The sequence below is a fragment of the Oncorhynchus kisutch genome, linkage group LG3, assembly GCF_002021735.2.
Source record: "Oncorhynchus kisutch isolate 150728-3 linkage group LG3, Okis_V2, whole genome shotgun sequence".
In the NCBI taxonomy this organism is placed as follows: domain Eukaryota; kingdom Metazoa; phylum Chordata; class Actinopteri; order Salmoniformes; family Salmonidae; genus Oncorhynchus; species Oncorhynchus kisutch.
Window position 1 is genome coordinate 35453520 of NC_034176.2, and position 27511 is coordinate 35481030.

At 45.1% G+C, this 27511-nt stretch overlaps 1 protein-coding gene across 10 annotated transcripts in view; it reads left to right on the forward strand.

Moving 5' to 3' along the window:
* The window catches only part of LOC109881677 (fibrosin-like 1), a 395301-nt gene extending 381643 nt beyond the window's left edge, over nt 1–13658 (forward strand). For 3 of the 10 annotated variants that reach the window (XM_031805011.1, XM_031804982.1, XM_031804994.1), the window contains 10 exons: nt 1492–1542; nt 1733–1828; nt 3058–3129; nt 3280–3309; nt 3975–4046; nt 4981–5113; nt 6310–6393; nt 9686–9769; nt 10601–10883; nt 11059–13658. In XM_031805011.1, coding sequence (XP_031660871.1) covers nt 1492–1542; nt 1733–1828; nt 3058–3129; nt 3280–3309; nt 3975–4046; nt 4981–5113; nt 6310–6393; nt 9686–9769; nt 10601–10883; nt 11059–12415 — 2262 coding nt within the window. In that variant the 3' untranslated portion in view covers nt 12416–13658. The remainder of the gene's footprint in view (nt 1–1491; nt 1543–1732; nt 1829–3057; nt 3130–3279; nt 3310–3974; nt 4047–4980; nt 5114–6309; nt 6394–9685; nt 9770–10600; nt 10884–11058) is intronic. The other 7 variants (XM_031805016.1, XM_031804989.1, XM_031805021.1 and 4 more) reach the window with 5 other exon arrangements.
* The last annotated feature ends 13853 nt before the right edge of the window (nt 13659–27511 follow it).

A 27511-nucleotide genomic window follows, 5' to 3' on the forward strand; every position in this document is an offset into this window, starting at 1 on the left:
GAGTGTTGCTCCCCCGGTGTAAAACATTAAACAGGCCCGTGCTTCAGAAGGGGGGGAGAAGGGGAGCTGACCGGTTGAATGTGCTCGGAAGCTGCATCAGCATTTCTACTCAATAGGGTGTCTGTGTTTGATTTGGGCCAATTATCGCCCGCAAACACAAACACGCTGCCCGCCGCTGTGTCCGTTCTCTGCGGCTGGATGTTGAATGGCCCCGCTTCACTGGGAGGCCCAGCCCAGTTAGAGAGAGGAGCTGTGCCGAGTGTGTTGAGCGAGAAAAAACCGCCTCCTTTCCCATTTGTGTCGCAGGAGGGAGGAACACACACACACACACACACATTTCACTGATTCATGTGCAACCCATTTTTATTTTTTATGTAAACCCAAACCAGCGGTGGCTTGCCAAGAAGGCTTTGTCAAAACACTTCCAAAAGTACATGCAAATGGTTTGTGTATTTACGGAATAGGAATAAGTTACTGTCCGTTGCAATTAGCCAGTTTCAAAAAAGAGGAGCAGTATTGGCTTACATGAAGGCATACATAATCTGATGCTGTATATGAGGCTATAGTCTTTCTGTTGAAATCCAAATGTCATTATTCTATTAGTCATAGGGTATGCTTCGGAAAAATGTTTCATTATATTCAACCATTTGAGGCTTCCAAAGTTATTTCAGTCTCATGCTGTACATGTCCAAAACGAGCTCTCTTGCATGGAAAACATAGTCTGCCCAATTCAATTTCCCCTACAAAAGACTTACTGTTCTTATACCCACAGTTATATGATCTTACGTGTAGAATATTGACATGTCTCTGCGATTTTCTTTCAAGTCTCTCTTTTGTCTCACACACTTAAATTGACAACCCCCCCCCCCCCCCCCCCCCCCCCACCCACCCATTAGTATATGTTTCTCTGTGTGCTCCGTTTCGATAACAGAGATCATTGTAAAAAAACCTACATCTGTCACAGCCAATTAGATTAACATTTCTCCAAATGTTCCACCCAATAAGAATCATTACTCAATCTTCTCGTTTTACACTGGGGCCTTTTTGTAAGGTAAGGAGAGCTCCCCCCACCCCAAGTATAGTACTGTATCTGCACCTAATTCGATGGCTATTTTTCTGTGGTGCAGATGAATTGGAAAATCATGTCTCCCTAATCGTGGTAGTCCAGTTGATTAGTCATATCGCTGATGATTTAACGCCATCTCCATCTGCCGTTCGCCCTGCTAAATGAATCAAACTCATTACCCCAGAATGCTCAGTGTTTTCTTTAAGCCAGCTGCTGTCAAACGTGGGCTTATGATCTGACTGCTGTTGTACTGAACTTCCTCTCTCCTGTGTTGTTGTATCACTGAATAGGTGTAATGAGTCCAAAATTGTGTTTCACTGTATTCCTTTGATGGTCTTTGGTTCATAGATGCAGAGTTCCTGTTATTGTCATTGGTCAGTTTGGCATCACTGACGTATTACTGTCTTTTCCTTCTTTTCTTGCAGTTCGACAAATACGCTCCAAAACTGGACAGTCCATTCATTAGACATTCAAATGTAAGTAACCCTATTTATTCCTCTCAACCTCCATCACCATGCCCTCAGTATGTTTTCTATCAAATATTTACTGTGGTTAGGTAGTTAGGTCATTTCTTCTTCTGCACGTGTTGAAGTATGTGTGGGGGTCGTCTCTATGTGTCTTGTTGTAATCTGTTTTAAGAGGTGGTTTTGTGTCTCCCCCATGTAGTTCTTCCCCTCCTACCCCCCCACAATGCCAGGCATGCCCCCGCTGCTCCCCCACTCAGGACCCTTCAGCTCACTGCAAGGAGCCTTCCAGCCCAAGGTTAGCCCCACAGACCTACACACACATGTATTGCAGACGCACACACATACAAAATACAGCACCTGCTTTTACTCATCCGCTCGCACAAAGCAAGTCCATTGTACGCACCCGGACATACACATGTATCCGAACTCGTTCCCTCACCCACACAGGACAAAAAACCCATACGCACAAATAAACGAGCACCCGGTTTTTCACAAACGCACCCGCACTGGCAACTTACCATTCTCTCGACGTCTCACCCAAGAAATGAGGATAGAATCAGGGGGTCTGAATAGCACCAAAGCCTTACTTTTCATTCTGTGTACAGGGCAGCAGACAGCTGCGTTTGAATTGAACCGGCCTGATAAATCTGCTCCTGCTTCTTTTTTTCCCAATAATGGACTATGCAAACAAGGCCTGTCTCTAAGCTGGCTGGGCCTGAGCCGCCAGCCACCGCGCCACGCTGCACTGTGCAGGGGGAGATAAGCAGCAGCCGTGTGGTGTGTGTGTGTGTGTGTGTGTGTGTGTGTGTGTGTGTGTGTGTGTGTGTCGATCAGGGCCTGGCAGGCGCCCAATAGGCTCTGACCCTGTTGTAAGCCACCAATCAAAGCTGGCCTAAATCCCCTGGTCTTATTCCCCACAGGCTCTATTATGGAGGCCTTTTGTTGGCTGCCTCCAGATGGTTAGAGTGCAATACAGTTAGCCCCCTCCATCCCTCCATTCACGACCTAAATCCCCCCCCCCCCCATCCGCTGGGCACCACTGAGCAGCAGGAGAGGGGTTGAAGGATAGAGGGGTTGGAGGGTGGTCTGGTGCTAGTGGTGGTCAGAGTACAGTACACCACCTTAATCCCCCCACTGAGGAGGTAGAAGGGTGACGGATGAAAGGTGTGGTGCTAGGGGTTACAGGGATCACCCAGTACTCTAGGATGGATTACGATGGCGGATCTAGGCATTCTGGTTCTTCTAGACCTCAAAGATATCCTTTGCAGTCTTTTTCTGACACTGCACCGGAGCCCTTAAAGGAGTGCTAGCCATTGACGTCACGTACAGTTTCTAGCTGCAGAGACTCTTTGCCGTGAATCAATGTAGAAGAGCCAATGTTTTTGAGTTGTGTACTGGTTTGCCTATGTTATGCTTCAGTCTGTGCAAAGTCCATATTTCCCACCATCTTTGTAACACTTTTGCTTTGCCTCTTTCTCTCCTCCATATCCCGCTCTCGTTCTATCTCTTTATCGTCTGTTTTAGTCCTCCAACCCCATAGACGTAGCCTCCCGCCCGGGGGCAGTACCTCACACACTCCTACAGAAGGACCCACGGGTTAGTAGACACAGACCCCGGTTGTCCCTCGAAAGCACCAAGCACACACTTTTCTGTCAACAATAGAGATTCTTTCAATTGATTTGGTTGTTGTTGATTGTTATGTCTGTGGGTTCATAATGGTTCAGTTTTTTTCTTATCTCGACGCAGGTATCAGATCCTTTCAGGACATCAGTCAGAGTAAGAGATGGTTTCATTTTCCTTTCATGCACTGTCAAATCAAGTACCATCGTGTCATAGCATTGAGTAAATTCTACAGTACCATCGTGTCATAGCATTGAGTAAATTCTACAGTACCATCGTGTCATAGCATTGAGTAAATTCTACAGTACCATCGTGTCATAGCATTGAGTAAATTCTACAGTACCATCGTGTCATAGCATTGAGTAAATTCTACAGTACCATCGTGTCATAGCATTGAGTAAATTCTACAGTACCATCGTGTTATAGCATTGAGTAAATTCTACAGTACCATCGTGTCATAACATTGAGTAAATTCTACAGTACCTTCGTGTCATAGCATTGACTAAATTCTACAGTACCTTCGTGTCATAACATTGAGTAAATTCTACAGTACCTTCGTGTCATAACATTGAGTAAATTCTACAGAACCATTGTGTCATAGCATTGAGTAAATTCTACAGTACCTTCGTGTCATAGCATTGAGTAAATTCTACAGTACCATCATGTCATAGCATTGAGTAAATTCTACAGTACCTTCGTGTCATAACATTGAGTAAATTCTACAGTACCTTCGTGTCATAACATTGAGTAAATTCTACAGTACCTTCGTGTCATAGTATTGAGGGTTTGGGTCTGACTTCGAGTCTTTTGCGTATTTTCAGAAACCTGGCAAGTGGTGTGCGGTGCACGTCCAGATCGCCTGGCAGATCTACCACCATCAGCAGAAGATGAAGGTGGGCCAGCTGTCTCTCTGTGTGTGTGTGTGTGTGTGTGTGTGTGTGTGTGTGTGTGTGTGTGTGTGTGTGTGTGTGTGTGTGTGTGTGTGTGTGTGTGTGTGTGTGTGTGTGCGTGTGCGTGTGCGTGTGCGAGTGTGTGGGTTTCTGTCTGCGTCTTGGGTGGCGTCGGGGGTGGGGGGGGGGGGGGGGGGGGGTGCTGTGTTTTCCTTTCCAGAGGATTCCTATTTTTCTGTATCTAGTTAAGCAGCGGACATTTTGGTTATGGCTTGGAAAACTCCTGTTGTCTCTGTCATGGTGTCACTGTCATAGGCACCCCGTCCTCATGGGGTTTAGTGGGCCTAATCAGCTTACCCTGATGTTGTTATGACACAGTATGTGTTGGGGATCTAGTGGCATTATATATGTTGTCACCCCTGTCTGATCTCACACAGTGATTATAGTACTGATTATAGCAGATTACAAGTCCCTCCTTGAGCTATGACAGTGCTGGCATCAATTATTGTTAATTACTTACACATGCAAACACTGACAGTTCCTCTGTTTCTTTTCTTCCTCCTCTTACCTTTTCTTTATCTTTTTTTATTTCACCTCCTTTGTGTTCTCTCTCTCTCGCTCTCTCTCTGCTCTCTCTCTCTCTCTCTCTCTCTCTCTCTCTCTCTCTCTCTCTCTCTCTCTCTCTCTCTCTCTCTCTCTCTCTCTCGCTCTCTCTCTCTTTCTCTTTCTCTTTCTCTCTCTCACTCTCTCGCTCTCTTTCTCTCTCTCGCTCTCTTTCTCTCTCTCGCTCTCTTTCTCTCTCTCGCTCTCTCTCTCTCTCTCTCTCTTTCTCTCTCTCGCTCTCTTTCTCTCTCTCGCTCTCTTTCTCTCTCTCGCTCCCTCTCTCTCTCTCTCTCTCTCCCCTCGGCCCCCCTACCCCCCTCCCTCTTGCTAACAGCAGATGCAGGTGGACCCTCACAAACTGGACATGAATGGAAAGCTGGACCTGTTCAGCCGTCCCCCCGCCCCGGGGGTGTTTCCTGGGTTCCCCTACACCCACGACCTGGCACGACCCATGTTCTCCTCCACAGGTCAGTATAGGGTTCATCGTCAGCCACCCAGCTCAGGGGTGCTGAGGATTTTTTTTGTGGACGGAGGGGGGACGGTACAGACCATTTTGTGGGGATCACGCTACAGACGTGCTGCGGCACCCTCAGCACCCCTACTTCCCGCGGCTATGGTTGTCTTCTATTCTCTTTTACCCACAGCTGACCCCTTGCTCTGGCCAAACGCTACACCACGCCCGCGACGTTCATTTTTTTCACATGGGTCAAGTGGCATTTTGAAACTTCGTCATTGGCTTGGTTACTCCGATTGGTTAGAGACGATCCGACCGCTGATGACTTTGTTTTGTGTTTTGTACAACACCCCTCATTTGAACGTCACCACAAACGACTTCAACGTCTCAGACTGAAGTATGTAGCGAGCATAGAGCAGCGGAATAACTTGCTTTGAGTCGTCAGGCAACAGCTGACTCTAGTTGAAGTGCTGTTGTTGTAAATGTTGTTCCAGACTGTGTCAGATGTGGACATGAATATGGATGTTTCTCTATGTGTGTCTCTCAAATAGCACCTTATTCCCTACATAGTGCACTGCTTTTGACCAGGGCTGGGTGCCATTTGGAACACAATCAGTGTGATAATTGACTGGTAGAACCTGCCTTGAAGGGCAACATGGAGGCGGGTGCCCTTTAGCTTGTAATTATGCAGTATTGTATCATCGTGTATGGGCTTGTAATTGGCTCGTTCATTAACCATTCATGATATATGGGTGAAGAGCGTTTTGTAAGAGAGGTCAACGTCTGTTCATAACAAAGCGCCCCCATCCACACACACACGCTCACGTGAAACTATTGAATGTTATGGTAATTTCTATCAAGCCTTTCTCAACCAGCCACAATGAAAAATCAGATATCCTTTACTGTATTTGTGGTGGTTTGAATGTTTATCTAATTAGCATTGCTACTGTAAAATATTGATTATTTTCCACATTTAAAAGATCAGTATTAGCCATTCTTCTTCAGTCTGGAGCATGTCAGAGGTCACAGGTTTAAAGGTCACCATAGAGCTGACTCAGGGTGGTTTGTTTGGGGGCGCTCTTCTCTCAGTCAGACCTACCTATGCAAGGATGCCTAGTTAGAGGTTGTGACAGATGGCTGCTGTCGCGCTACTAAATGAGTGGACACACTGAGGTAACATGGTCTCTCACCCTCTCTCTCCTCCCATAGGTTCTGGCCATCCGGCCGCCTCCCCGTACGGCCCCTCCCCCCACCACAGTGGCTTCCTGCCTCCCAGCCACTTGGCAGGTAAGTGTAAGTAGCACCACATTTTACAGTCACTTTTTTCCTATTTCCTCTCTCACATTGTTGCACTCGTTTTGAGAATACTTCTACAGTCACTAGGGCATAGGGTTGCGAAGGGAGGGTATATTACTGGTAACTTTCTAAGTTTACCATTAAACGACCAATGTTTTGGTTGCCTTTTTGGGTTCTGAAATTATCTCTGGCCCTTTGTGTGGCCTTATTGCATTTAGAAATATGTCAAATAATCAAATAAGATGAAAGAAAATGTATTAATAGAATGACAACGCTGTAAAACATTATCATAACTATAAATCATCAACTTACTACTGTTTAATATGAGACTCAGCATTTTTTAAACATTTTTTTTACACACTTTCATTTATTTTACTATGTCAATATGTCTTTGCTGTAAATCAGGGCTCAAAACTGCAACCAAAACACTTGTGTTTATGACCTAGTGCAACACCAATTTTCTATTGGTCTCTAAGGTGCAAGTCGCGTTAGATTTTGGTTCAAATTTCACCTTTATTTTTTTTAAAGATTTATTCAAATAGCAATGGGTATGCAACAATGGGTATGAATCTTTGTGATGTGCAATTCAGTCATCATACCCTGTTTGAATGAACTTTTCTAAAGGCTTTCCCAATTAAATGTTGACTGCAAAGTGAATGATATCCTGATGATTTTTATCAATCACGGGGCATTTGTTTTTGCAAACTCTGCCATCACATGTAGCCTACACTGTACGTTACAAAGACACTGTCTCTTGCTAGGCACGCAATTACATTTCAGTCATTTAGAAGAGACCCTTATCCAGAGCTAGTTTCAAGAGCAATTCGGGTTAAGTGCCTTGCTCAAGGGCACACTGACAGATTTTTCACCTAGTACGTTCTGGGACTCGAACCAGCGACCTTTCGGTTATTGGCCCAATGCTCTTAACTGCTAGGCTACCTGCCACCCTACAATTGATTTAAAGGGCAAGTACATTTTTTGGGGGTGCTGATCTCAAAAGTGATCTCCCTATATGGCCCTACAACTGTAGAGTGACTGTTCAAAATCACAAATAATAACAGCCTTTTTGAGATGTATTTTTCCCTCCAAACAAGCAATGTAAATATGATATTGTCAAGTTAAAATGTAATTATTTGTGTATGGACGGTAGGTCATTATAGGCTTTAGGCTATTTGCTCAGCCCCCAAATTAAAGATAACATTTAAATTATGCACGCATCATCCGCTTTCCAGTGCCAGTATTGTTTTCATTCGGGCCAGTAGCTTTCAGTTGGCACTGCAAGGGCATAATTTAAAAGATGGCCAGTTATTATTAGCCTGGTTCTGTATGAAATGCAGGTACATTACTGGACACAGGTCAGATCATTATCGCCGCTCAGTGGTAAAAAATGTATGCAACCAAATCCTGTGCTGGTGCCATCAACTGAAAAAGTTGGTGTAAAAAAAAGTGAGTCTAGAGCCCTGTAAATGTTTTGGCGCCAAACTGGTGCCAGTTGTAAAAAAAAAGTCAGTGGTTGGAAGTGTGCCATTGTTGATTAGATGCTTTTTTCATTAATTAGGCTATTTTCTCTTGAACCATATGGCCTATCCACTAGAGACTCTAGGGCAATATGGACACGGATAAAAAACAAATACTATATATTAATATATATATTTTTCAGTTATTGAAGTATAAATGACCAAAGTTACCATAGATTGCCATAGATTACCTGTTAATTACTAAAATTACTGAAAGTTCCAGTAACTTTGGTAAATAACCAGTAGTTTTGCAACCCTACTACGGCATCATTTGATAACATAGCCCTTTGTTGATTGGAAACGAAGTTCACTTGAAGGTTATAATCGGCATTTAGAGGTCCTTAGTTAGCTAGTGAGGTCATCCTGTTGCTCCATTTCTTGAATTTGACTTTAGGGCTGTGTATAGAGAGCCCTCCCCCTGTGATTCATTAAATACACCCTTGAATAACCCTCCTTCCTGTACTGATGTGGATGGAAGGCAACTCTGGGCTTGTTGAGGTAGTTTTTCTAATCCCCCAACTTTATTTTCCAGCCCCTTTGTTCAAGTGAAGGTTTTTCACTGCACAACACTGTCTTATTTCATACTGTCTTGGACAGAGGCAGATGGCCTCAGCAAATATGACATTTTACCTTGAGGCTTCTTTCTATAGCATCTTCAAGTTTTGCTCGTCTATTACACAGACAGAGTAATAGCGGTTTTTGTATTCTTCTGTTTCCTATCAAAGATGTTGTTTTGCTTCAGTGCAGCAAGGTGATTTCATGGGATAAGCTCTTGAGTCAATCCAATTTGAGTTTATAAACACCTGGTGCACAGGGGGGGGAAATGTTATTACACCCCTCAAAGATTTTGGGTGAAATTCCTGCCCAAAGAACGAACTCAAGTGTGACTCGGCAGGAATGATTTCCTAGCTGTTGTTTGCTGATAAATTGATAAACCGTTGCATTGCATTCACCACAGAGTGGAAGACTTTCAAAACTAGATTAAAGGATCATTCATCATTGATATATCCTCAGTAATTTTCCATTGTGTCTTCTTGACAGTCTTCCTCAATCTTGAAATCTTGATAATGTTGTCTCCTGATTCCTCCGGTAGGTATGCATACCTTTCCAATTTTAGTTCCATGTAAACTGGGTCCAGGTTTATCTAAGGCACTTAGTAAAAGAACATTTTTAAAAGCACTACGTAGAATGATGGAGGTTTATTCGGGTTGGAACCATTTTCTGAATCCAGGCGGAACCTTTTCATCCAACGAAGAACCCTTAAACAACCCTTGAACCGGGATTCAAAATGGGTTCTCCTACAGGTACAGCCGAAGATCCCCATCGTTTTAGGTAGAACATTTTTTTCTCAGAGTGTGCAGGTTAAAATGGAAGCATCAAACACTGAAGCCTCTGTGAAAACTAGTAGACAAATTTTCTCTTTTCAAGCAGCTATGTGCCTGACTGTCCAGACTCCAGACTAGCATGGCACATTGCACATATCAAATCCCCTTTCCATTTGTAGTCCAGCTCCAACCATAACCCCATCATACTCCCTAGCATCAGGATCAGAGATCAAAGGCTCTCCGCTCCATTACGGACAGTGTGGGAGTAAATCCAGTGTCCAGAGGCGTGAGTGGCCAGAGCAGGCAGCCAGCCTCGCTAGCTAGCTACATACAGTAGGATTAGAGGAAGTAGTACGACAGAGCTCCGCTTGTAAGAGAAAAGCCGAGTGGAACGAGTGGTCGGGCTCCTCCAGCCAGCTCAGCTAATCCCTGTTTGGCATTTTGCAGATCCTTTCAGTCGCTCCAGTACCTTTGGCGGCCTCGGCAACCTTTCAACCAGTGCCTTCGGAGGATTAGGCAACCCCTCGCTTGGTAAGCGCCGACCCCCCCCCCCCCCCCTCCCCCGCCCCCCACGGCCAGACACAGCGCAGCTCAGCTTTAGACCACAGGGAAGGGCCAGGAAGGAAAGAAATCAAGGCACTTAGCTCTGCATCAAATGCCAAAATAAAACTAGCACAGGGAGGAGCAAAAAGGCAGGCAGCACAGCAGCAGAACAGCACAGCTCTCTCTCTCTCTCTCTCCACCCCGCTCTCCCCAGTAGCTTGGCTTCAATCTGACAGCAACACTGCCAACGCACACAGCACTCACAGGCTTGCTGTTTGGTTGCTATTCATGTATTAATTATTCTACAAGCCCCCTCATCGCCACTGTGGAGGACTCTCTCCCTCTCACCCTCTCTCTCTCCCCCTTCCTCTCCATCTCTCTCATATTCTCCTCTGCCAAATCATTTCCCCTGTAGCGAAATGGATGTCAGTGAAATAGACACGCTATGGAATGCTAAGGTCTCCCTGGCTTTTCACAACCCTTACCCCCAGAGGGAAATTGATTACCCCCCCATCCACCCCCCTTTCCAGTAAAAAGGCCCTGAGAATGAGGAGTGAATTGGGGAGCAGAGCAGAGTAGGGCCCTTGGTCCAAGCAGCTAGAAGCGCAAAGGGGGAAGCCATTAACCCTGCCAGTCTTTGTAAAGCAGAGCTCTTTGCAGCAAGAGACCGCTCAGAACCCTCAGGACAAAGACAAAGTTGCTTTTGTGTAGATTTTCTTTATTTCCTCGTCTTCAGACTCTTCCTCTGATGTTCTGTGCCCAGGAGGGGTTTTAGTTTGTTCTGCTCACGCTCTTTTCTCCATGTCTCCTCTCCTTAAGGCGCCAACAGTATCTTTGGCCATAAAGAAGGCCCAGGGGGCCTGCCAGGCTTCGGCAGCCCCCACCACGATACCTGGAACAGGCTCCACCGGACACCACCCTCCTTCCCCACCCCGCCGCAGTGGCCCAAGTCTGCAGACGCGGAGCGCAGCAACTCAGTCAACAGCCACGAGCGAGAGAGAGAACGAGAACGAGAGAGGGAACGTGAGAGGGAGAGAGAACGAGAGAGGGAACGGGAGAAAAGGGATTCATCCATCAGCAAGGAGGAGAAGGATAAAGACAGGTGTGTATTCTATATGAGTACAACTCTGAATCATTTCCATTAGTTGTAAGTAACACAAATTGTTGTGTTATTTGAATACAAATTTTCATGCACACATATTTCCCCCCAAAAACTATTTCCAACCTTCTACCCTTCTGATAAACGCATATTTTTATTTTGTTTGTGTCCCTCACAGAGATTCGATTGACCGTAACCGTCACTCGAACCGTTCCTCCCCTGCGTCGGCCCAAACCAGCTACCAGATCAGCAGCCTGATCCGCTCTAACAGCCAGAACTCCAGTGACTCTGGTCGCCACCACAGCGCCAGTGTGGATCGGGTCCGAGAGGCCGAGAAGGAGCTCCTGGAGCGCCACCGAGAGGCAGCCATTCTGGGGGACGTCAAGGTGAAGGAGAGCCGCTCCCCTGGAGGAGGGAAGGAGGTGTCAGACAGAGACAGACGCTCGTCAGAGGACCCCATCAAACCAGCCCACCGCACGCCCTCTCCCTACCCCAAGGCTGTCCTATCTGAGACAGGAATGAAGATGGCTGGTGGTCCCCCACCCACTCTACTCAAGGACGGGGACAGGGACAGGAAGGAAGGTCCTCCGTCCTCTGGGGGGGACCTGCTGCTGCACAAGGTGAAGAACGACATGAAGATCAAGGAGGAGCGCAAAGAGGACCAGGAGGTGATGGTGGTGAGCTCCGAGCCTGCCACTCAGCCTGCTCCTCCTCCTCAGCCTCTACCTCCTCCACCTCCCCAGCCCGGTCACCACCACCACCACCACCACCACCCTCCTCTGTCCCAGCAGCCTCCTCCCCCCTCCCCACGCTGCAGTGACTTGCCCACCCACGGCTCCCTGCATGGGGTGCACATGGCTCACTCCCTGCCCCTCTCCATGAGCGCCATGCACCAGATGGGCAGTCTCAACGTGCTGGACCGGGCCCGCATGGCTCCCTTTATGGGGGTGAGCCCCCTGGCTGCTGCTGCAGGCAGGGACCGGATGCCCCACCAAGCCTTCCCTTGGGACCCACTGAGGGAGGCCTACCGCAACCTGGACCTGCAGCGCAGGATGGACTTTCAGCTGAGGGCTGAGCAGGCCCAGCGCTTCCCCAGCATGTACGAGCAGGAGCGGGCTTACCGGGAGAGAGAGGCCCACGACTACTCCCACCATGAGCACATGCTGGAGGTACGGCGGGAGCACGAGAGGATGAGGCAACAGGCAGAGGAAAGAGAGCGCCAGCACCTGAGGGAGGAGCTGGACCGAGCGCGGCTCCACCAGCTGCACCAGTCCCCCATGGAGGGACACCTGCCACACATGCCCCCCTTCATGCCCCACCTGGGCGGCATGCCCTACCCCAGACTCAGCCCCTCCACCGGACACAACGGCCTGCTAAACCGGACGCCCCCCACTGCTGCCCTTAGCGCTCCCCCCCCCCTAGTGCCCGCGGGCAGCACCAGAGCAGCCTCCCCCAGAAGGACTACCCCCCACACCACCCAGGACCCCCGAGATTACTCCCCCTCCCGCAACCCCAAAGAAGTGGAGGCACGGTAGCTTGACATAACAGACAAAGGACGCCTTAAAAAGGCGCACTCCCCAATTTAGAACCTTCTAGAGAGAACAAGATGCACTGCTTTTCAATGGAGAAAGGCATAAGTAAAAGAGAAAGCAGTATGATTGTACAAAGTAAAGATTTGTAAGGGTGAAGAAGCACATGCCATGCTTTTATTTTATATGGACAGGCTGATGAGAATGTTGGTTAGAAGAACACAAAAAGTATGTGTATGTTAGTTGCCGACTTAAAATTTGATATTAATATATTAATCCAATACCTTTTGTCGATTTTTCTGTGAAAAGTGAGATTCTGATTGAAAAGAGAGATTCTGATTGAAATTAGTTTGTACATTTCCTATCCTTGTTCCATGTATAGACATCATTTTTATGAATTTGTATTTTGTGCATTAGTCCATTTTTTTTCAATATTTATCCCAGTTCCATTGTGAGACATATCAAGGATGATGCTCCACAGTGGATGATGCTCCACAGTGGATGGGAGTGGATGATGCTCCACAGTGGATGATGCTCCACAGTTTTTACCCAGTAATTTAACCTCATGGTACCTGAAAATACTCATAAATGATCATGTACAAAGTTACATTAAAGATTTGTTGCATTTTATTTGTTTTGCCTTTGAGATATGCAGACAAATATATATTACGAGGTCTTTGTTCGGTCTCTGTAAAGATGAATTAGTGTAAAAAAAAATGACAATGTAAATTTATTAGGCTTTTTAAATGTTTCTAGAAAAACAAATGAAATCAAAACAGAACCACTTCCTGGTTGTAAACCATGGTAACAGACAAGCCTGTCCAGTGGGAGGGAAGGAGGGTGGGCATCAGAAGGGGGCCTGGAATGATCTTCTGCAATTTTTGCAAAGAGTCACTGAGCACCCCGATGGAGAGCCACCTGCAATGGAATGGACTGTTGGATAATGTTGATTCTGTGAGAGGAACTTGGATGAACTCAACATGTTTTTCTTTCCAATCATGGGACATGGAATTAAACCTACAGACTTCCTGGTTACAGATAAACTGTACCAGAAGCTTACATACAGCCCCAGTGACAGCAAAGGAAGACACGTTGGATTGGGCGGCAATAGGACTTTCTCTGTCGACCGTTGTGGTGTTGTGCAGTTGTTTTTCTTAGACTTGTATACAAAACAAGTAGAGTTTTAGGCGTGCAAAAAAATGAAAACGAACATTCATGTACGGAATAAAGTTTGGACCTAATACCTGCATTATATCGCTTTTTATTCACATTCAGGATCATTCTCTGAAACCAGGGATACTGGATGTTAACCCCTTCAAAATGTCAAATGGTGACATAACAATAATACACAAATCACTGAAGGAAATGTTTTTTCATAGATTTTCCAATACTGCCAGTATCTTAGCTTGCTCATTTCATTTAGCACTTTTCGAACATCCTACATGAAATACAGTGCAGTAGCCAAGTATCTAAAGCCAAGGGGGGGCTCTGTTCTTATGAACATTTGACAGTCATCTCACAGGGATTAGCTGCAGGGCTTTCACAGCTGTCCTGGGGGATCGATGGGTCTGGGGAGAGGAAAGGCAATAGAGGGTGTGACTAATAGAACATTGATTTTGTAAGAAAGCAGATTTTTAGTGTTTGTGTTGCAGCTAACCACTATTGACTGGAGGCCGAGCGGAGTATTGACCTGCGGCCTGGACTCATTAAGAGGAGCAATGCCAGGGAGGGTGGCAGTAGGCTATCGGATGTTAGAGGAGAGGAGGGCCGCTCTCCTCTGATAACTCTCCCCTTTCTCCCCCCTCCTTCTCTCACCTCCTATCCCCACACTCATCTGTTTCGCTAATGAAGCCGGAAGGTCCTCTGGAGTGGTCCGAGGAGAGGGACATACAGACGCCCCATCCCGTTATCGACGAAGGCCCTTCTCTCTCAATTCAATTAAATTCAAAGCAAGTGGAATAGATAATAATCAATAGTGAAATAAACAATACAAAATGAACAGTAAGCATTGCACACACAAACGTTTCAAAAGAATAGAGATTTAAAATGTTATATTAAGGCTATGTACAGTGTTGTAGCAATGTGCAAATAGTTGAAGTACGAAAGGGATAGATATAGATTGTTTTTATAATGGTGTTTGTGCTTCACTGGTTGCCCTTTTCTAGTGGCAACAGGTCACAAATCTTACTGTTGTGAAAGCACACTGGAATTTCACCTAATAGATATGGGAGTGTATAAAAAAATAAAAAAATTGTGGGTCTGTGTAATCTGAGGGAAAACCGTGTCTCTAATATGGTCATACGTTTGGTAGGAGGTTAGGAAGTGCAACTCACTTTCCACCTCATTTTGTGGGCAGATGGCACGTAGCCAGTCTTCTCTCGAGAGCCAGGTCTGCCTATGGCGTCCTCTCAATAGTAGCAGTACCCCCTGTATATAGTCTGGCTACTGTTATTTTATTGTTGTCTTTAATCATTTTTTAAAAATATATATGTTTGATTTATTTTTTCCTTTCTTCTTATAGACACCAAGGAACTTGGTGCTCTCAACCTGCTCCACTACAGCTCCGTGGATGAGAATGGGAAGTGCTCCGCCCTCCTTTTCCTGTAGTCCATGATCAACTCATTTGTCACGATCACGTTGAGGAAGAGGTTGTTATCCTGGCACCACACTACCAGCTCTCTGACCTCCTCCCTATAGTCTCATTGTTGTCAGTGATCAGGCCTACCACTGTTGTGTCGTCGGCAAACTTAATGATGGTGTTGCAGTCATGCTTGGCCACGCAGTCATGGATGAACAGGGAGTACAGGAGGGGACTGAGCACGCACCCTTGAGGGGCCCCCATGTTGAGGATCAGCGTGGCAGATGTGTCGTTACCTACCCTTACCACCTGGGGGCGGCCCGTCATGAAGTCCAGGATCCAATTGCAGATTTAGGTGTTTAGTCCCAGGGTCCTTAGCTTATTGATGAGCTTTGAGGGCACTATGGTGTTGAATGCTGAGCTGTAGTCAGTGAATCGCGTTCTCACGTAGGTGTTCCTTTTGTCCGAGTGGGACAGGGCAGTGTGGAGTGCAATAGAGATTATGTCATCTGTGGATCTATTGGGGCAGTATGCAACTTGGAGTGGGTCTAGGGTTTCTGGGATAATGGTGTTGATGTGAGCCATGACGAGCATTTCAAAGCACTTCATGGCTACAGACATGAGTGCTATGGGTCGGTAGTCATTTATGCAGGTTACCTTGGTGTTCTTGGGCACAGGAACTATGGTGGTCTGCTTGAAACATGCTAGTATTACAGACTCAGTCAGGGACAGTCAGGACCAACTTGCCAGTTGGTCAGCGCATGCTCGGAGTACACATCCTGGTAATCTGTCTGTGAATGCCTTGTGAATGTTGACCTGTTTAAAGGTCTTACTCACATCGGCTACGGAGAGCGTGATCACACAGTCGTCCGGAACAGCTGGTGTGCTCATACATTCTTCAGTGTTGCTTGCCTCGAAGTGAGCATAGAAGACATTTAGCTATTCTGGTAGGCTTGTGTCACTGGGCAGCTCACGGCTATGCTTCCCTTTGTAGTTCGTAATAGTTTGCAAGCCCTGCCACATCCAACGAGTGTCAGAGCCGGTGTAGTATGATTCAATCTTAGTCCTGTATTGACGCTTTGCCTGTTTGATGGTTCGTCCTAGGTCATAGTGGGATTTCTTATATGCGTCCGTGTTAGAGTCCCGCTCCTTGAAAGCGGCAGCTCTACCCTTTAGCTCAGTGCGAATGTTGCATGTAATCCATGGCTTCTGGTTGGGGTATGTACATACGGTCACTGTGGGGATAACGTCATCGATGCACTTATTGATGAAGCCAGTGACTGATGTGGTGTACTCCTCAATGTCATCGGAAGAATCCCAAAACATATTCCAGTCTGTGCTAGCAAAACAGTCCCTTAGCTTAGCTTAGCATCTGCATCATCTGACCACTTCCGTATTATCAAGTCACTGGTACTTTCTGCTTTTGTTTTTTCTTGTAAGCAGGAATCAGGAGGGTAGAGTTATGGTCAGATTTGCCAAAAGGAGGGCGAGGGAGAGCGTTCTGTGTGTGGAGTAAAGGTGGTCTAGAGTTTTTTTCCCTCTGGTTGCACATGTAACATGCTGGTAGAAATTAGGTCAAACGGATGTAACTTTCCCTGCATTGAAGTCTCCGGAGACTAAGAGCGCCGCCTCTGGATGAGCATTTTCTTGTTTGTTTATTGGCTTATACAGCTTATTGAATGTGGTCTTAGTGCCAGCATCGGTTTGTGGTAAATAAACAGCTATGAAAAATATAGATGAAAACACTCTTGGTAAATAGTGTGGTCTACAGCTTATCATGTGATACTCTACCTCAGGCGAGCCAAACTTTGAGTCTTCCTTAACATTAGATTTCCTGCACCAGCTGTCATTTACAAATAGACACAGACCGCACCCCTTATCGTACCGGAGGCAGCTGTTCTATCTTGCCGATGCACAGAAAACCCAGCCAGCTGTATGTTATCTATGTCGTCGTTCAACTCTGTGAAACATAAGATATTACAGTTTTTAATGTCCCGTTGGTAGGTTAGTCTTGATCGGAGCTCATCCATTTTATTATCCAATGATTGCATGTTGGTTAATAGGACTGATGGTAGAGGCGCCCCGTCTCTGATATCTCCATCTCTTCTTCATGTGAATGATGAGGATTTGGGCCTTGACCGGTGTCTGAAGTAAATCCTTCGAGTCTGACTCATTAAAGAAAAAATCTTCGTCCAGTACGAGGTGAGTAATCGCTGTCCTGATATCCAAAAGCTCTTTTTTTCGGTCATAAGAGATGGTGGTAGAAACATTATGTACAAAATGAATTACAAATAAAGCGAGAAAACACAATAGCACAATTGGTTCGGAGCCCGTAAAAATGCAGCCATCTCCTCCGGCGCCATTCAAACACTATTTAGGCTTTCTACTGCCAAGTTTAAACCTTCACTATTGCAGTAAAACGTTTTGTCCAGGAAGTCACCTGAAAGGGATTGAATTTGTTGTTGCCCAGTTAAACTAGTGTAGCCCACAGCTATATGGCATAGCCAGATCAGGGTCTAACATAAGGACGACTCCGAATTCTGTTCTGTCCTTAAATAGGCTACATTTTCTTCATATCATAATGTTTCTTTAGACCTGCTTGAAATAAACAATGCATTTATTGTGAAGGTGTAGGCTATATTAAATGGATTTATTAGACTTTTTAAAATGTAGATGTTCCAAAGGTCTGCATCAGTGACTTGTTAGACTATGCGTGGAAGCCCGGAGATGCTAAACGTGTTTATGTTAATTAACGGTTAATTACGGTTAGACCGGCAGTTACCGGCTGACAGAATTTCATGACAGCCACAGCCAAGCCCGGATCAAACCGTGGTGAGGTCATTAAGGGATGTTATTGAAAATCAATGCAGCTCTTTGTCTCACACACTCACCAGCAGGCAGGCCACTTTAAAAGGTCTCCTGGAAAAAAATGGGGCTTGCCAGAATGGGGCATGGTGTATTGGGAAGACTTAAATCACTATCACTTTCAATTTAGGCCGGCTGTATTCCACAATGGCCCGACGGGGAGCATCTGTTGGCTGTGTATTTCACTTTACTGCCATGTGCTTTTATTCCTAATCAGACAGTCAACAGCAGGTACTTAACCCCCCTACCTGTTAGGCTACAGCACAATGATTTTGGGAAAGGGGGGGGCTTTTATTTACTAGCTTTTGTGAAAAAACATCTTCCATTTTCTCTGCTTCCATCCGTCCCTTACTCCCTCCATCCCTTATCCAGCTTAGTTCAATTCATTTTGTGGTTGAGTGTTAAGGGGTTCTATGGGAGATGAAAGCCTCCATACATTTTACTCATTGTCTAGCAAGGTTCATTTATTTGGGAATCAATTGACACATTGCCTCACGGAATATCTAATGCAGCCAGGAGGATTATTTACAAGGTCTGCCATTTTACAGCAGTTCAGTTGAGCAATTCAGCGTTCCTGTTGGATGAAATCATGTTTCTTCATTGGTTAGTATTGCACATGATTTTCTCAATATTTCATGTTTAGAATGTAAAATAGAATTTCTTCCCTGAGGAACAATATCAGTTTTATGAAGAAAAATACCAGAACGTGTTTCTGATGTTTCAGCCTACAATATAAGCTACTTTCTAAGGCTCTGAAGAGTATACATATCTTTTTTTAAAGATTTTCCTCCACCGTTCCAATTAATAGGATAGAAGGAATGGTATATACGAGGCAGGACATTGTATTTTGTTCTGATAATCCCCTGCGTTTATCAGGGAGAAACCTGAATGCTGAAGGTTGGGATTGAATTTTCATGGTGTTCAAATACCTCCAAAAAGCTCCTGGCACAGAGTTCACCCCTGAGCCAGCGTACAGACGAGCAGGCCTGGGGGCTTTCTTCACTCACAATGGCAGCTAATAACGCTGTGCCAAACTAATAAGATGGGCAGCGAATGAATGGATCGGTCCAAGCCTCTTTTCTCCCTCTCTCTTCCCCCTGATAAAACATGTATGAAAACGTTTTGAGCAGCTATGCAGTGCTCTCCACAGCCTTCCCCCTAGCGAGGGCTAATGCATTAGTTCCCATTTGGAGGGTGTTTTGAAATGGAGATTGGTATTGAGACTTGGAGGCCCCATGATCGTGTTTGAATTGATGTGGGCCGGCCGGCTCCCAGACTCCGCTGAGCTTGGTGATTTGGTAGAGTTCAGGGTTAGGGTTTTGATAGTGTTCACAGCTAGACTATATCTGCATCCAAAATGGCACCTTATTCCCTACATAGCCCAGGTTCTGGTCAAAAGCAGGAAACAGCAGAGGGAACACCCCCCTATCCACATCGATGGAACAGTAGTGGAGAGGGTAGTAAGTTTTAAGTTCCTCGGCGTACACATCACAGACAAACTGAATTGGTCCACCCACACAGACAGCATCGTGAAGAAGGCGCAGCAACGCCTCTTCAACCTCAGGAGGCTGAAGAAATTTGGCTTGTCACCAAAAGCACTCACAAACTTCTACAGATGCACAATCGAGAGCATCCTGTCGGGCTGTATCACCACCTGGTACGGCAAATGCTCCGCCAACAACCGTAAGGCTCTCCAGAGGGTAGTGAGGTCTGCACAACGCATCACCGGGGGCAAACTACCTGCCCTCCAGGACACCTACACCACCCGATGTCACAGGAAGGCCATAAAGATCATCAAGGACAACAACCACCCTAGCCACTGCCTGTTCACCCCGCTGTCATCCAGAAGGCGAGGTCAGTACAGGTGCATCAAAGCTGGGACCGAGAGACTGAAAAACAGCTTCTATCTCAAGGCCATCAGACTGTTAAACAGCCACCACTAACATTGAGTGGCTGCTGCCAACACACTGACTCAACTCCAGCCACTTTAATAATGGGAATTGATGGGAAATGATGTAAAATATATCACTAGCCACTTTAAACAATGCTACCTAATATAATGTTTACATACCCTACATTATTCATCTCATATGTACACGTATATACTGTACTCTATATCATCTACTGCATCTTTATGTAATACATGTATCACTAGCCACTTTAACTATGCCACTTTGTTTACATACTCATCTCATATGTATATACTGTACTCAATACCATCTACAGTATCTTGCCTATGCCATTCTGTACCATCACTCATTCATATATCTTTATGTACATATTCTTTATCCCCTTACACTTGTGTCTATAAGGTAGTAGTTTTGGAATTGTTAGCTAGATTACTTGTTGGTTATTACTGCATTGTCGGAACTAGAAGCACAAGCATTTCGCTACACTCGCATTAACATCTGCTAACCATGTGTATGTGACAAATAAAATTAGATTTGATATAGGCAATAGGGTGCCATTTTGGAAGTACCCGTATCTGACCCAGGAAGAGGGGAAATGGAAGGTTGGCTTTACAGTGTACCATTAACACTAGTCACAGGGTGTCTGTGATGTTTTAGAACTGTAGATGTTTTTCACAACCTAAAAAGGCTACCTGCATGCATACATCATTCCATTTCATCTTTTTATAGCTCTAAGCATCAACAGATAGCCTGCTGACAGTATCCAGGACAGTCAGCACTGCAGTTGAGGACTCGACGGAGTCAGACTGAGCCAGACAGTGTTAATTCCAGGCCCCAGTGACAAAGTGCTGTCTAATGTCTTTGCACCTCTGGCCCAATGGCAAATATGCCTGCTATCTCACAGCGCTGTAAGGCTGTGCAAAGACCAGAACGGCCAAAGAGAGAGATGGAATATAAATCAGCACATTTCAAAACAGTAGAGGCTCAGAGAGTTGAGGTGTGGATGGAGACAGGGAAGAGGAGGAGGAAGGAGGGAGGCAGAGGGGGCTGTAGACAGGTCCAGCCACAAGGCAGCCAAAATAATTTTTCCACTTTCATTCATTTTTTAAGGATTTCTTCCACGGTTTAGTGGAACCTCATTCTCCCACACTGGCGGTATTATGTACACAAGCCGTAAAAACGAATAACATTTATGCAGCTGGGTGCATCTGGCTGGTTGGAGGTGGTCCTCTCTGGTTTGAGGGCCTGCAGGCTGGCATGGAGCCGCCACCCTGTTCTTTGTGTGGGCAGGAGAGGACCAGGGGAGGGAGCCTCTCTAAATACTTATGGATGAAATGAGGGTTCTTTAAAAAAAAAAGGAGGGGAATTCAAGACAGATCGTACTCATACAGGGCTCATGGCTGGTCCAATTTGGCATGCTGAACGCACATGATTAGCCGCTGAGACGTTCATCAAAAGTGGCTCAGTGTTTGAAGGGGGTAGCGAGAGAGAGAACTGCTGCCAGCTGGTGACAACAAGGCTTGTGTTCACAGGCCAAGAGCAAAGTTTATTTGAATGTGGATCTTGCCATGTTTTTCCAAGCTGCGGAATGAGAATTATGATTTACCCTCCATCCGTATCCCCCCTCGGGTGATGTTTGATATTCATAAGCATTTATTCTGTTTGACGTGCCTCACAGATACATTATATGTACAAAAGTATGTGGACACTTCTTCAAATGATTGGATTTGTCAATTTCAGCCACACCCGTTGCTGACAGGTGTATAAAATCAAGCACACAGCCATGCAATCCTCATAGATAAACATTGTATGGCCTTACTGAAGAGCTCAGTAACTTTCAACATGGCAACGTCATAGAATGCCACATTTCTAACAAGTTCATTTTCAAATGTTCTTCTGTCCTCCGTTGCAACACTCACCGCTGAGTTGCAAAATTCCTCTGGAAGCAATGTCAGCACAATAACTGTTAGTCTGGAGCTTCGTGAAATGGGTTTCCATGGCCTATGATCACCATGCGCAAGCTTTGGCTTGAATGGTGTAAAGCTCTCCACCATTGGACTCTGGAGCAGTGGAAACGCGTTCTCTGGAGTGATGAATCACCCTTCACCATCTGGCAGTCCGGTGGACAAATCAGGGTTTGGCGGATGCCAGGAGAACGCAACCTGCCCCAATGCATAGTGCCAACTGTAAAGTTTGGTGGAGGAGGAATAATGGTCTGGGCCTGTTTTTCATGGTTTGGGCTAGGCCCCTTAGTTCCAGTGAAGGGAAATCTTAACGTGTCCACATACTTCTGGTCATGTAGTGTATATGCCATACACCTCATGTTTTGGCTCCCATGTATGAGGGCTTCCATTCTAATAAGAAATTATTAAATCAACATGTTCATTTCACTCAATCTCAATCAATGCCCTTTAGATTGTGCTTTTGTTGCCTGAGAGAGCGATAACAAGCTATGGCATGTTAAAGACACACAAAAGGGAATGGTATCAATTGAACATTTCCCAGAGACCAGAGAGGAATGATTCAACCTGAAACCATACCAAGCTGAGACCATAGGCCCATTCGAATGACAACCTCCACAATCCACCCCAATGGAGATGTTAAATTGATACCATTCCACAATAGTCTTAGCTTAGTATGGTTTCAGGTTAGATCATTCCTCTCTGGTCTCAGCTTGGTATGGTTGGAGGTCGGACCATTCCAGTACAACCTGTATTTTAATTACAGTCAGCAAGCTGCATAGAAGATGCCAGCATTGTGACATGGTGGCAATGTGCATGCAGAGAGCATTGATTACATTTTGTCCCTCGTGTACAATGTGGTGTTTGAATTCCTCTTGCAGCCAGGCAACACATACCTCATAGGCCTACTATATAAACAGTCTCTAGAAGTAGAGTCCCCTTGCGTGTGAGTTATTATAGGTAAAAAAAGAAAATCTAATACTGTATGTTTACTGTGTACTCTGTCTATATAAATAATGTCATTAGAATATTGCTTTAGAATATACATGGATATATCAGGAATGGCTTTATTGTGCAATGACTATGTTATAAAACATAGTGTAAGATAATAATGTTTATTTGTCCGTACTTATATTAAATCGTGTTCACTATTATCATAGTCCAATGCATTTTCATTATTGTTGTTTTGTTATTCAATATTCAGTCCATTATATTGATTATGCTCAAACACATTGACACACAGTTGATCTGAATGTTCCAAATGGCTAATATCCTAGATCTATCCTGGTAATAGTTGACTTTGCTTTGTACAATCTGCTCTCGGTGTACAATCTGTGTGCATACAGCAACATAGAGATCCAGGGCAGATCCTTTACGAATCTGGCTTTAGCAAGAAGATGGGACATTCCACCCCTGGCCCTGAGAAACAAGCCTGTCTGGCTTCTGTAGAGGGCTAGCTGTCTCTGTCTGGCAGGCAATACACTTTGAAAAGTGCTTATCTGGTATCTGTGCGGGAGTTGCATGCACATGATAACAATCCCTATCTTATCGCTCTCTGTTCGTTAATGTCACAGCTTAAGGGCTGCTCTTCCCCTTGCAATGGGGCTTGCAGAGCGGATTGTTTGCAGATTAGCCAACACAGGCCTTTGTGGGCTTGGAGTGGGAAAAAAATGCTTGCCTTGTCCTGCAGACGTTCTTATGTGCACACGTAACCACATGCAATGGGTCTCTTCGCTTGCCTCCTATGTGCTTGTGTCAAATGACTGAAAAACAGCACTTTGGCTGGTGGGCTTAACAGAGACTATCATTGTTCTCGATGATACAGTACAATGCTTTTTATCTTCAGACTATTTTTGGGATACCAAAACTACTATAAAAATGATTGGAGATATAGAGTACTCATTCCAGGCATGAACCAAAGACTCATTTGTAAATAATGTTTTATCTGATGTTTATTAAACTAGGGATATATTCATCCTGAACTATTTAATGTGTGGTCCATGGCCAGCGACTCCAGCCTGCGTGGCCAAGTCCATAATTATCGCGGTGTGACACAAAGGGGCCCAGGCAAAGCTCCATTGACTTCAGCCATCTGGCTATCTCACACAACCCTTGGCTACACAGTGCCTCACTCAGCGATTTACTGTGGTGTTGAAGGCCAGCTATTTAACACATCGGAACAACAAGTACTGCTATCAAGCAGGCGCTCTCCAGGCCTCGTTTCTGTGCCACCCAAGAATGTCTCTTATCTCTTTCTCCGCTTGTTGGTTTAAACCAGGCAGCATATGCCCAGATTCTCCCTAGAAGACTGCATTGTGGGGGTAGAGCATGGGGGAGAGCCGTGCAGCCATGACAGAAACACGGCATGACCAAAAGTATATGTTCACCTGCTCGTCGAACATCTCATTCCAAAATCATGGGTATTAATATAGGAGTTGGTCCTTTCTTTGCTGCTATAGCCTCCACTCTTCTGGGAAGTCTTTCCACTTGATGTTGGAAAGCTGCTGCAGGGACTTGCTTCCATGCAGCCACAAGAGAATTAGGGAGGTCAGGCACTGATGTTAGGCGATTAGGCCTGGCTTGCAGTCTGAATTCCAATTCATCCCAAAGATGTTCGATGGGGTTGAGGTCAGGGCTCTGTCCAGGCCACTCAAATTATTTCACACTAATCTCGACAAACCATTCCTTTATCGACCTTGTTTTGTTCACGGAGTCATTCTCATGCTGAAACTGGAAAGGGCTTCCCCAAACTGTTGACACAAAGTTGGAAGCACAGAATCGTCTAGAATGTAATTGTATGCTGTAACGTTAAGATTTCCCTTCACTGGAACTAAGGGGCCTAGCCCAAACCATGAAAAACAGGCCCAGAACATTATTCCTCCTCCACCAAACTTTACAGTTGGCACTATGCATTGGGACCGGTAGTCTTCTCCAGGCATCCTCCAAACCCAGATTTGTTCGTCGGACTGCCAGATGGTGAAGCATTATTCATCACTCCAGAGAACACGTTTCCACTGCTCCAGAGCCCAATGGCAGTGAGCTTTACACCAGTCCAGCCGACACTTGGCATTGCACATGGTGATCTTAGGTTTGTGTACGGCTACTCAGCCATGGAAACCCATTTCATGAAGCTCCCAACGAACAGTTCTTGTGCTGAAGTTGCTTCCAGAGGCAACTTCAGCTCGGTAACACTCGGTAGTGAGTGTTGCAACCGAGGACAGATGATTTTTGCGTGCTTTGCGCTTCAGCACACGGCGGTCCTATTCTGTGAGCTTGTGTGGCCTACCACTTCATGGCATCTTATGATAGTGCCACGTTGAAGGTCACTGAGCTCTTCAGTATGGCCATTCTACTGTCAATGTTTGTCTATGGAGATTGCATGGCTGTGGGCTCAATTTTATACACCTGCCAGCAAGGGGTGTGGCTGAAATAGCTGTATCCACTAATTTGAAGGGGTATCCACATACTTTTCTATGTATAGTGTGTGTTGCATGTGAGAGATGTAGGGGAGAAATGAACCTTTACATGTGGCAGGCTATACAGGAGTCCTGAGATGTAGGGGGGAATGAACCCTTACATGTGGCAGGCTATACAGGAGTCCTGAGATGCAGGGGGAAATGAACCTTTACATGTGGCAGGCTATACAGGAGTCCTGAGATGTAGGGGGGAATGAACCCTTACATGTGGCAGGCTATACAGGAGTCCTGAGATGTAGGGGGGAATGAACCTTTACATGTGGCAGGCTATACAGGAGTCCTGAGATGTAGGGGGAAATGAACCTTTACATGTGGCAGGCTATACAGGAGTCCTGAGATGTAGGGGGGAATGAACCTTTACATGTGGCAGGCTATACAGGAGTCCTGAGATGTAGGGGGAATGAACCTTTACATGTGGCAGGCTATACAGGAGTCCTGAGATGTAGGGGGGAATGAACCTTTACATGTGGCAGGCTATACAGGAGTCCTGAGATGTAGGGGGAAATTAACCTTTACATGTGGCAGGCTATACAGGAGTCCTGAGATGGATGTTGGCCAGAAAATGGCTGCTGGAAAACAACATCTATTTATTAACTTTTTGCATTACATGACTATTGAATTTGATGCATTCATACTAATATCATTTCTGCACTACCCATGCAGCATAGGTAATAGATGGGTTAGCTGACAACGTCACCATAACGATGTGCACGCTTCAATAGGGCAGAAGTCTATGAGTTGCTGTGATTCTGGATGGCCAGATAGCTATCAGCCAATAGTGTGCAACTGCAACCCACAATTCAGGGCGTTCCTGCCTTAATGTCAATGCTAATATGGCTCAAATTCGATAGCTAGCCAACAATTGTAACAATGAATTTGAGAGACAACACGTGCTCATTATGGAAATGTATTTCTGTTTTCAATAAACAATGGAGACAAAATCTAGTGTACATGTTGTCAGCAATCTAAGCCAACACAGTTTGTTTGCCCCATAGTTGCACACACATCTGTTATGTTGCTAAACAACCAAACCGTCTATACAATACCTTTTTGTTTCTTTTCTAGTGTGATCTAAGCTACAATAGGAGAGACTGATCAAAATAGTAGGCCTACCTCCCATTTCACATTAATAAACCACACTCTCTCACCTGATTAGATTTTTGATTAGTACCTTCATTCTTGTCTCATTATTGTTATTTCTTTTTTTTTAAACAGGCCCCCATTCGTGCTCACCGAATAGAATGACTAACCTTCTCATTTCCCTTCCCTGATATTTCTTTGTTGTGGCAGAATGGTTTTAAATGAAAAGTATAAGTGCGGTGTAATTACAATTCTGGGGGTATTATGAAATCCAATATCACAATGAATGTAATTTTATTTGCTTGTAATCTTTCCCACCCAGACTAATAGGCATTATCAAAGGGCATGCTCTGGGCTTTAAATGGCGCGGCAGCATCTCTAAATGGAATGGCTGAGACTTCTCTCTGCTCTCTCTGTTCTTTTGTCTTTGATTTGCAGGCAGAGGGCTTGACAGTCGGAGAGGCACAGGAGATTTGTCAGCCTGTGATCTTCCAGGCTCTTTGACAAACGAGTGACTTTGGCAGAACCAATGGAGGTGGAGGTGCTATGGCTCTTCTTCTGCTGTGCTTCATGTCGAATCCTGATGAGTCTTGGGAGACATTCATTCATGATGAATGCAGAACCAAACAAAAACAAATGTAAAGCCGTCCCTTCCATTGAGTTAATATAATATAACATGGACCCGTTATACACATGATGACAATGCATTCAGGTATCACATGTGGTATTTCTGTACTCCACAAATTCTCTCATTGTTTATTATAACACATTTGGATAACATTTTAACAATTCATACCAAATGGTTCCTGCATGAGTAACAACATTGCAATGCATTTCACTGAAAATGTACTCTGATAAAATACTATCTGTCTGCAATTGCAAAGAACCCATGCTGTCTTGTTTTAGATACATTCCACTCACTTGTGGAATGATCGGGCTGCAATCAACATCTAGTCAATCTTTATTACAGTGGAGTCAACTGCTCCACCAAGCACACAATTGCTTGGCATTGATTGTGTGGATCATTTAAGACAGACAGTGTAATGCTGGAAGCAGACTATGATAGAAAAAAAGATCTATGTTAATGCCCTTGATATTAAAATACTTAAACCGAAAATTAGAAGCAGATCAATACATTTTAATGCCCATATGAATTCATGTTATTTTTATCCTTTCCGTGCACTACTAGCAATAGGAAATGGCTTGCTTGCATTGATTTGGGATGTTTCCTT